Here is an 11,439-nt window from a genome sequence, read left to right on the forward strand (position 1 = left end):
AGTTGGCACGATTTTAGCATACAGACCGCATTATGGCCACAGCCAATGAGCGTAGAATGGTGGCGAAGGCACGGTCTGCAAGCTGAAATCAATAAAATACCAATTAAAATACAACATGCAGCATAGTTACAGCTACGCAACCTCGACTACGAAATACACTTTACCAAGTCGGTGTGTAACATACAGCTTATATTTCGCACTATTATTTAACAAAGTGTTTGGAGGACAGCTTTTTGCTACATTATCGAAAAAGGCACAGAAAAAAGGCATATACTATAAATTTAGTATTATTTCGGCACATCAGCAATTATTTTCGTTTTATATTACTGAACTATAAGTTTTTATTTATTTATTTAGTCGACAGTTTCTTATTGAATAAATACGGTGACATCATATCTTTAGACTGCCTTTTAATATTTGTTGCATACAATTTAATCAAATGGGCATTTACTCCTCCTCTTAGTAGGGCATTATGGATAAACTCAACAAGAACAAGTGGAGTCGTAAGCATGGAGTGCTTATGTTGCGGCTGGTCAGGGACTTCAGCTGATTTAATTGGCTCGCAATGTGGGCAGATTGCTCCTCGAAAACAATAGCAACAACGAGAACAACTCGAAGGGTCTGGCAGCAAAAACAACATTCCTTGGTGTCCTTTATTATCGCTGGGGATATCACAAGTGGCAATCGAACTCAAGTACTGCCTTGCAAATTATAAATAGAATTCCATTTTAGCTTCATAAAAATTTAGCTCATTATGCTGTTAAGTATAACTTTATTGTATGTGTGACGTTCAGTTGCCATTATGCTTTAAGTAGCCGACCTTAGAGTTGCTTTATAGCCTGTGGATGTCGTCGCAAGTGTGTGTTTCGTTTCTTATTTTGCTGCTGGTCAGTAACAACATGGCCTGTTTTTGAATGATAACAGGCTACAATGAAAAACGAATGAAGACGGCCGGCAATTAATTTTTACAATATAGCGTACAAGGCGAATGGAGTTCATAAATTTCAAGTCACGCTATACAAGCGTTTACAAGTGAATGAAACTTTAAATTAGAGTCAGAGCACATGAAGCCGAATGTAACAGAAGTGTGCTACATTGTGTGGCATATGAAGTTGAAACTGTAGCCTAGTTGTTAGAACTGCTAGGCCCTGGGAGACGTGCACGGGCTTGGCGGCAGTTGTAAGCCAAGAACTTTGCTTAAGTTTTTCACGCTGTGGGGCACTTATGGCTTATGTGCATGAACATAGTTACTTGTCCGTTTTGTTTGTTTTGCAGGCCCATCTAGCAAACAAAGTAAATTAGCCTCTCTCTCCTTGCCACGAGTTTGTTCTTAAATTGGAGCACATTCAGGAATTCTTTAGCTTTATTCAACTTTATAAAACTAAGTGTGCTCTTGATGGCAAACATAAGACAGAACCCAAACTAAAATAGTATGCTAGAACGAGCAAGCAATATATTTACAAGATATGATATTTGAAAATAATTCATTTAAATATAATGCTTTGAATTGTATAAGAGTTATTTATCATGTTTAAGCATAATGTCGATAAGTAAATTATACTTTTAAGTTCATTTCCATTAAGAAGATTCAATGTCTCAGCATTAACGACTTTTTAAAATCGAAGCAATTAAATCTTTTGCAGTTTTTAGGAACCCATAGCCGGTCTGGTCTCTTTTTTTTGAATAATGTTAATCTATGCTTATGACAATAACTATCATAAGTTTATTAACTATAGCCTTACTATTCGAAATTTCTTTCAAAGAAGTAGCAGGAATCCCACAATGTTCCCTGAGTAGGCACTCGGTTCGAATCACGCCGCAAACATCATGACAGAACCATGATTAAAAAATTGTGAAGGTTATTATAAAATTTAATAATTGGCTTAAATAAAGATAAAAGGTTTAAAAAGTTTCTTGAACCTTAATGTTTACTCATAATACCTACAGAATGAATTTACAATAGTTATGCATACATAAATATTGGAGTTATTTAAAATGATTATTATATGATATTTTAAATTACAAGTTAACTCTGTTTCTAAAGCTTTTCTTGATATTGAAAAGGACTTCTTTTCACTGAAAAAGAAATTAATGCACTCCATTTAGCCGGAGGTACGCATTGAGTGCCATAACAACAAAGAGCATTGTGCTATGAAATAAATAGTATATTTTTTGCCGTTTAATTTCACTGCCAAACCATAAAATCGATAATGTATTCTGGTAAGAAGCTGTTGCTTTAAATATGATTCGTTATTGCCACATTTTAAGTTGATAAATGTTATTTAATGAATGTGAAGCTGCTGCTTTTTTGTAGCTCTCAAAACTTGTACGCCCGCAATCTAATTCCTTGATATATTAGGGTAAAAGGCCAGCCCACCGTGCGTATGAGTAATAATGCGTCAATAGATTTATGGTAAATGGCAGTGCCGTAGCAGGCCGACGAACCGTTTGTTTGCGGTTACATCTGTATGAAAATTCATATAAATTTCACATTTTTGCAATTTATTATGCGCACAAAAGGCGAAGAAGACGACCTGCACGGGCATTCAGTCCTTCAGGAGTTCAGTCAGACAGTCCGAGAGACAGAAGACCGATTCACAGTTACCCTTTGGCAGCAAAGATCCTGAAAATTAGCTCATTTGTCTTTTTTATGCTGGCAACAAAGAAGCGCCGCCGTCAGCGCCACCAAACATATGAATGGGCTTAAAAATGCTAACGAGCGGCAGCTGAAGAAAGGCATCAAAAAGGCTTTCAAGAGGCATACCGGAAAGCTAACGATATGCCTAGCGAGAGTTTGTGTGGCGACCATAACAGGGCCATAATTTTATTTCTTCAGCTCATTCGAAATCCCTTTGAATAAATCAACAGGCGTTAAGGCTCACTCGTGCGGCGCACAAACAACACAAAAATATTTCGTATCTGCAGCAAATTTGTTTGAATGTGGGTTCGCATTTTACATATGTGGGTGGGAGTACTCAAATGCGTAGGTGCCTGAGTGCGTGTGTGTGTATAGTATGTGTGGGTCAGCAATGAGATGTTATGTGCGCCGCTTTTATTATAAAGGCACAACAATTCAAACGGCTTTCAAATCTAAACTGATAATTGGCCGGTCGCACAGACAGCTGTGCTTGGACATGGGCGGAATTTAAATGTTTGGTAAACAGTAGGAATTATGATGTGTGGCATGAGCAAAACCATTTTGACTCTTATTCGATTCCTTACATTTGATTTTCATGAAATGTTAAATAAAGTAATGTTATTTCGGCAACAAATTATATGTAACAGTTAAACAAAAGAAATATTAACTTTGAATTAAATTATGTAATAATAAAAACGATAAATCTCAATCATAAATCAAGCAGGTCTTCAAATTTTTATGACGCGTCTTTAGCCAAAACAGACCTCGAACATATTCCCAATCATTAAATCAATTTATGTCAAAGACTTTTGGAGTGACACATTATAGAATTTTTATAAAAACTACCTTGATGTTATAAAGACAGTTATAATGCAAAATTAATATTTACTCACCCACCTTTCGAAAGCATTGGGCTTGTGTGTAGCTCGCACTAACCAGCTTCTACCTAATAAAGTTCTCAAAATATGCGTCTGTTGTGCAAACAAGTGGAACTTTTCATCAGAAAGTCAAATTTTTTTCTGGCTAGTTGTAGTGTCCACAAGAAACTAACGTTTATCGTTGCACCCTCTCGAGGCGGCGCTCGGGAGTCTTGAAAGCAAATAGCATAAAAATGTCAAGGCGCAAACGTTAGGCCATGGCAACGACAAGTTTTTAAGTTTGTTGCTGCCACATCCGATGCCAGCAGTGTCGCCGACGTCGCCGTCGCCGTCGCCATTGCTGCCTCAGTCAAGAGCGTTGGAAATGTTTTGCAGCAGCAAACAACAAAATCAACGCACAGCTGTTGGCGATGCAGTTACCGCCGCCGCTGCCATTGCTGCCGTGTAGTTGACAAAGTCGTGTACATAGTTTTTAGCACTTTTTTAGCATTGCATACTTGTCGACTTCTTAACGCGCAGGATAAAGTTTGTTTTATGCTTTTTCCATTTTTTTGGACGGAAATATTTCAGCACGGAACTTGTTAATTTTCCGCTGCAAATCTGTCAAGTTTTTGTGAAGCGTAGAAAAATTCAACACACACATATGTACACATTTACATACTACATACTTACATATATTCAATAACAAGTGCAAACTTTGTTAACAACTTTCCAGATACCACGCCGCATACTTTTAGGCGCTGACTGCACTAATTAAAAGTCTAGACTTGAACTTTTATATTGTATGTGCCTGAGACTCGATTGTCAATTGTCAGCGCACGCTGATAAATGTGTATTTAAGCGCGCGAGTGTGTGTGTGAGAATATGTATGTGAGCTGGCCATTAACCGCAATTTCCAATTAATCAACTGGCCGCTGCGCAGCTGCGCGCATTATGCGCCAACAACATCGATAAGAATGGGCAGCAGGCAGGCAGGCAGGACAGAGTTTGAGCGGCACACGAGCCTGGGCCTTGCAAATGTTATAAAGTTAATTGCCAACAAAACATCGTGGCCATTTTACTGTCAATGACAGGCAACGAGAACTGAGGGTGGGCTGCCCCATGATGTGCATCAATAAAGGCTTCAATAGCTTGCGGGTGTGTGCGTATGTGGCAGCGCTGAATGCAAAGTTGAAATTGTATGAGCAACGGGCTGCATTGAGTGGATAAACATTTCTGTTAAAGGGTCCGGTATTTTTATAGAGACGGACACCAATGCGTTTAACACATACAGGGTGACAAGAATGAGCATATCAGATTATCAAATAAGATTATAGGCGGAGTAGTCGAAGGTAAAGTATATTACAAATATTTGAGGGAATTTCTTTAAGTTATAGAATTGGCCATATCTGAAAAAATTGAGCCATGAGAGCTAACCCCTTATAACGGAAGGAGGAGTTAATCCCTGAATTAGTTTGAATATCCATGTTGAATCGAAATGGTCTGAATTCGTGAATGATCCCACTAGCTTCAAGGACGAATAGCTCAATAGTTTTCCGAGAAAACGAAAACTATTTATAATAAAATTGTCAAAATATAAAAAAGGAGCCTTAAAATGCATGTGATATTTTAAGGAGTATACGCACTGTAAATGTATAGTATTACGTATATTTGGGTGACAAGAGAAGAACGCTTAGTAAAATAATGCATAACTCAAAAGAGTTCAAAAACTCTGCATACAAAACTAGGGACTACAAGTAGATTTTATCACCCTATATACTATAAATAGTACATATCACGTTTAGATAATGTTCTATGCCTTTACACAGCAGTGCCGCACTTTAGGCACTCACAATGAATGGGAATGCTATTGCAGGCAAGTAATATTGAAACTGTTAATGAAGTTAGCCGAGGTCCAGCAATGCTAATGACATGGCAACCGCAGCGGACAGCGCAGAATGATCAACGAGCGGCGATGAAAAACGAGCTCAATGAATGTATTTGGATGAAAGTAGCACAAACTTGGAAATGTTGCAAGCAATGCAAATGACGCTCCAGGATAGCCATCTCTCGAACTCGATTTGTGCACGGTAATTAAAATTTAATCATTGGACATTAGTGCTCACACCCATTCGCCACACACACTGATACACTTATACACCTATACAGTGAACTAAAATGTTCTGCCTGATGAGTGATGAGCTCGTGTTGCCGTTAACAACTTGGGCTTAGTTCTGGGGCTGGGACTGGGTCTTGGTTTGAGCTTAGCTGTTCTTTTTTCTGTGGCTGTCGTTTTGTCTGAGCAAATGAATGCGCAGGATAGCTGGTTGGGCAGGTTTAGTAACCAAGTAAATGAACGCATACGTGTATGCAGAGTCTGCTCGTTTGCAGTCAATGGCATGTTGTTGGTTGCATACTTTCAGGCGCAACGTTACAAATCTGTTTTTACCCTCAACCGGTCATGTGTGTGTATAGACGATATGTATATGTATGCTCTGATGAGGCTCAGAGGGCATGCATGTTTGGAGTCTCTTTTTTGTTTTGTTTTGCATTTCGTTGTTTCCAAGGTATTTAAACGGGCATTTTGGTTTGCTTTGGTTTTGCTCGCACCCTCCTTTTGGAATGAAAAATAACAATATTTAAGCAATGTTTCAATATTTCTTGAAAATATATGGAATTCAATTAATGCTGCGCTTGTTGAAAATGATTGACGCACTTTCATTTTGCATAAAACCAGATACGAGTACATACATTTCTTATATTTTTTAAAACTATATAAATTAAATGTTCAGTACAAACCATTTTAAAATTTGCCTTAGGTGTATTTTGAACAACATGTTGCTTTAAAACTAACTTTTACCGCACTGTCTTCCCCTTTTTTATGACATAAAGCTGCTTTCTCAGTTTGTTTAACATTGTTCTTCTTTACGCAACAAATATAAATAGAGCCTTTCACTTTTCACTGAAGGGTTGAAAAGGAATAAAGTTCAAAATGCTTATAGTTGCTAACTTACATTGAGATTTAGTGAAAAGGTAACGTGTGTATACTCACAATTTTGTATGCTCGAGCTCAAATAGATATTACGCTTACCTTAGCTTGTTAGTATTTAATCAACTATTTTAATGCAAAACAATGTGAATATTAAAATGTTGATTTCAAAAAAGCTTCATTTTCTAAACTTTTATTGGCTTCTTGGTGGTTTGGGCTTAAGTTCATGAGTTCAATGTACAATGTTATTAATTACCTCTTTTCTAAAATCAACAGTATTGAATCACAATCAACTGTTATCCAGAATTCTATCTACCTAATCCTTTATAATTTGTGTCATTGTAAGAATCTATTGTTGATAGTATATTTTAAGTTATTTTCACTTCATAGGTTTTTTGAGTTTCAAACAAAACTTCCGCATATCAGTGTGATTTGCTGACTAAAATAAATAACTAAATAAAAATAAGTTTTTCGCAATGATAAGAACCTTTAGCAATAGAAATATGTTGTAACTGCTTGAGAAATAAGAAGATGGAAAGTAAAACTAAATTACTTTTGCGTTTAAGAGAAAGTGTTGAAGGGTTTATTTAATACTTATGCCTAAATTATATATTTTAAGTGCTATACAGTGTCGTAGGTCTCGTCTGCCGCAATGTATTAAAAGCCTTCACTTAGTGTTAGATCAGTTGCTTCAAATAGCTTTCCGATTATAGCTTCTGAGGGCTTCTGTGGCTGCTGTTTTACACAATATTAACTTGGTTTATTTATTAAACACGTGCGCTTTTGCTTTCCAATAAACACACTGACACATGTGTGGATAGAACTATGTAATACTCGTACATACGTGTACGTACATGCCACATAAGAGCTGTACGTGTGCATACAAAATGGCCCTCTGGACTGGACAGCAAAATGCTCGGCTCAATGGCTGGCTGACTGAATGACTGACTGGATGGATGGGTGGGTGACTTGCTGGTCGGTTGTTTGTGGCCTCAATAAATCAACCGGAATTAAGCCATCAATAATGAAAGACATAAACCATGAGAGTGTGTTGCCGGCGTAATGTTCAACATGCTTAAGTAAAAATGGCAATAAAGATATGCAAATGACATTGAGCGTTTTAATAAATGAAATGTGCGAAAGAAAGTCAGTCACCAGGTGTTAGATGACATTTCAATGTGAAGGTGAAATACTTTTAACAAAAATTCTGGTCAAGCTTATTACAAATAAAAGGGACAACAAACAAAAGAAAACGGTTAATAATTTAACTGCAATTCTGTAACTGTTCTGACAGCTTTTTATACTCTGTACATGAACTATACAAGAGTATATTAGGTTTGCGCGAGCTGAAAAATGTAACAGGTTCTGCCTGGCGTGGCAGACCCTACAAAGTATATATATTCTTGATCAGCATGATAAGACGAGTCGATCTAGCCCTGTCTATCTGTCTGTCTGTCCGTCCGTCCGTCCTGGATCTCAGAGACTATAAGAGATAGAGATATCAAATTGTGCACAAAGATGCATTATGTGTGTACACTATACGAGTTTGTTTTATTTTTTTATTTTTTCCCTCACTTCCCCCCCTATGGGGGTTTTTCTGTAACGCCGTTCGTATAATCGCCTAGGGATATAAAATTTGAAGTCCAAGATGCCTTATGTGAATACGCACAAAATCTGTTTTTTGGAATTGCACAGGCACACGAGACATACACGAATAAAAATTGCTTAACAACTTAAAGTTAAAGTTGTGGAAGTTTTCCAGTGTTCGCCTTCTCTACATTTCCTTAAAAATATAAACAGACAGATAAATATATAGCTGGCATGGTGTCGAAACAACAGAAGCAACTGAAATGCAAATATCAAGCAGTGTGGCCTGAAAGCATAAGCAGCTCTTGTTTCTTAGACAGTATAAAATTTAAGAAACAAAAAACACAAACAACACTAGCACTGTTGTGCTTGTATTTCGGCAGAGAAAGAAGCAGCAGCTGTTGTGAAAATGGCATGTGCATAAGAAAATAGAAATTTCCCTTAAGGAAATCTGCTTACCAATGCATGTGGCTGTGTACGCTTTGCCTGCATGCTTGTCTCTGTCAGAGGCAGCTTCTACTTATGTATATGTTACAGTTTCTGGGCAAGGTCATTGTCTGCAAAAAACATTTGACTTCCGCTTCCGGTCTTCACTGACACTTGCATATTTAATATCGCAAAATACATTGAAATATTTAAAGCTAGAAAACAAAGTAAATAAATAAACAAATAAATATAAAATTTGATACTTTGCCCAAAAGACTTCATACCGCTTTTACTGTTTGTTTTATGGTGAAACTGCAAAACTGCTATATTTTTAGGATTATTCAAACCTTAAGTTGTAAGACAAATACTTGTAACATTCAAATTTTGAATTATGTGTAAACACAAATGGCTTAAATTTTATGGCAAAAATGATAAAATAGCATTTTTGTAATAACTCCTTGCTCTGAATAGAAGTATATTTTATATAAATAATGTATAGGTAAACAACATGAATTTAATGTTAAGTTTTTAACACCCTGTAATTAAAAAAATCTCGCATTGCCACCACCACATGCTTTGTAGCCATCTTCGCAGCTTCTTCCATTTGCTTCTGCAGAGCATAGAATTGAGCCACTTCCACAAACTAATTGGTTGACTATTTCAGTGCTTACTCCTTCCTTACATGCTAAGCAACAAAAGTCATCTTTATTCCTTGTAACACCTTCCAAAAGGATCAATTCATATGCTGGAATATAATAATAATTGCTTTGATTGCTTTCTCTTGGTTACTAGGGAACAAATTAATATTGATATTTGTTGGTAAAATAAAAGCAAAAATCATTGATTAATAATTTATTCACATACATAAATAAATAAGTAAAGCTAGTAATAAATGGTAAATAAATGTAAATTTTGTACTATGCCGCGTTAAGGCCACGAATCACTCGCGCTTTTAACTTATTCCCTTCTTGGTCTGCCTCCAAAGTTCGTTTTTTGTCCTTCTCCAGCACCTGCAGCATGCGCGCATAAAGCAAACGACGTACATCGATGGCCCAAAGAAAGTCCATATGATTGAAATCTTTCATGGGCACCAAATATTTGCCTGCGGGATTTCCCAAATCCTCGCACATGGATTCCACATCATGGGGATGGCAGAGTAAGTCATTTGAGGAGTAATAGACAAAGGTGGGAACGGTGACTAGACTGAGATTGTAGCGGGGAGGAACATGCTCTCGGTAGAGCAGCATATTCTTGCTGGCACTGTAGCTATAGGGAGCGAAGCGTCCATTCTTGATGATCTGAATAAAATGCTTGACTTGCTTGGCAGCAACGCCTGCAGGATAATGACCCAAGATGACGGGAAACATTTTCTGTTTGAAGGTTTGCACAACAACAGTTTAGTGAGATTTTATTTGAAACTCCGCCCACTTACCCTGTTAAATTCGTTCCAGTTTCGTCCCACAATGCCAAAGACGGCCTCAATGCAAAGACGTTCCGTTTCCTCAGTCATGCGGCACAGAAAACGAAACTCTCCATTGAACATTTCGCTTATTGAGCTGCCAACCAGAGTCTGGAGGAAATAAATCAAGTAACGTAAAGCATCTACAAATCATCGCAGTTTCTATAGCCCTCAGTCTAGGGGTAATGTAGGCTGTGAATGCGTTACCCGATGGCAATAATATTTGACTTACATTAAAATACAAGCTGATTGCCCGTATATACGGATGATCTTCGGTCTCTTTGGCGTAGACAGCCGGTGCCATGGCCTGCATCATGATGACCTTTTCATTGTAGGTCGGCCGCATGGAGCACATAACAAAAAAGGCGGTACAGCCCTGCGAATGACCCGCATAGTGCAGCTTCTTATAGCCGGTCGTCTTCAGAATATGATCGATCATGGCGGGCAGATCGTACATGCCGATTTCATGCCAACTGAAATCCCAAAACTTGGACTCGTCCGGATCGAGGGTGGTGTGATTGCGGGAATAACGATTCCCTCTGGCATTGCCCAGCCAGACGTCATAGTTGTGGTCGGCCAGCATATAGGCTGCCAAGAGAAATCAAAGCCACGTCCACGTTAATCACTTGCATTTGTAATTAATCACACAGAGTCGCAGACACAAAGGCGTTGGCCGACGACAATCGCTCTAGACGCTCACTCATCTACTCATCTACTCATCCACTTACCCAGACTAACGTTCGGTCCCATAATGACAAAGCCCGCTGAGCTATCGACCAGACCGTGCTGGAGAAGAAAGGGTTGGGCGCCATCTTTCCGTATGCGGTGCATTGTCAGTATGTAACCATCCTCTGTGGTCACACGATGCACTTCCGCCTGGTAGCCATATTTAGCAATTAATTTATCCTGTGTTGATGAAAAGTGTAAATAGTTGATGAGCGGCGACCATGACGAACAAGACGGCCATGACGACGAGACCACGACAACATGCAATTTATGCCAGGCCATTAATCTTGGCCAAGACAGCAGCAAGTACGCACCACAGTTAGGTTCGAGTCCTGTTTGATGTTTTTGCGCTGCAGCTTCTCCTCCAACGTCTCGTCTTCCACACTCTCTTCCTCTTCCTCCTCGTCCTCCTCTTCTTCGGGCTCGGCCTCGGCCTCGTCAGCTCCAATGAGCTGTGCCTGCGTCCGACTGATGAGCAAACATAACCCGAGCAGTAAGTAAAGCTTTAAGCGGCGGCGTTGCGGCAACATTTTCGAGGGCACGTATATCGAATAAAATTTACTACTGAAAGTGAAATTGTAAACTGAATTGTCTGTCCGTCGCGTCGGTCGGTGCTTCTTTCTTTATCGTTAATATTGTCAACCTAACCGCTGCGAGTTGCGGGCTCAACTGAAATTGTCAGTTTCCGTCGCATGCGATGGCATTGGCGGCGGCACCGATGTTCGAATTGTGTGAAGAATGCCGAAAACTTTCGATC

At 38.6% G+C, this 11,439-nt stretch overlaps 1 protein-coding gene across 1 annotated transcript; it reads right to left on the reverse strand.

Annotated features, from left to right (window-relative positions):
- Positions 1 to 9,414: 9,414 nt before the first annotated feature.
- Positions 9,415 to 11,212, reverse strand: LOC115630736 (lipase 1). The gene is made up of 5 exons (XM_030527390.1): positions 10,997 to 11,212; positions 10,685 to 10,862; positions 10,189 to 10,544; positions 9,930 to 10,067; positions 9,415 to 9,867 (listed from the first exon to the last, which is right to left on the reverse strand). The coding sequence occupies exons 1-5, from the start codon at positions 11,210 to 11,212 to the stop codon at positions 9,415 to 9,417; spliced, it is 1,341 nt and encodes a 446-aa protein (XP_030383250.1).
- Positions 11,213 to 11,439: the final 227 nt, after the last annotated feature.

The sequence above is a fragment of the Scaptodrosophila lebanonensis genome, unplaced genomic scaffold (assembly GCF_003285725.1).
Source record: "Scaptodrosophila lebanonensis strain 11010-0011.00,11010-0021.00 unplaced genomic scaffold, SlebRS2 tig00001410-arrow-pilon, whole genome shotgun sequence".
Classification (NCBI taxonomy): Eukaryota; Metazoa; Arthropoda; class Insecta; order Diptera; family Drosophilidae; genus Scaptodrosophila; species Scaptodrosophila lebanonensis.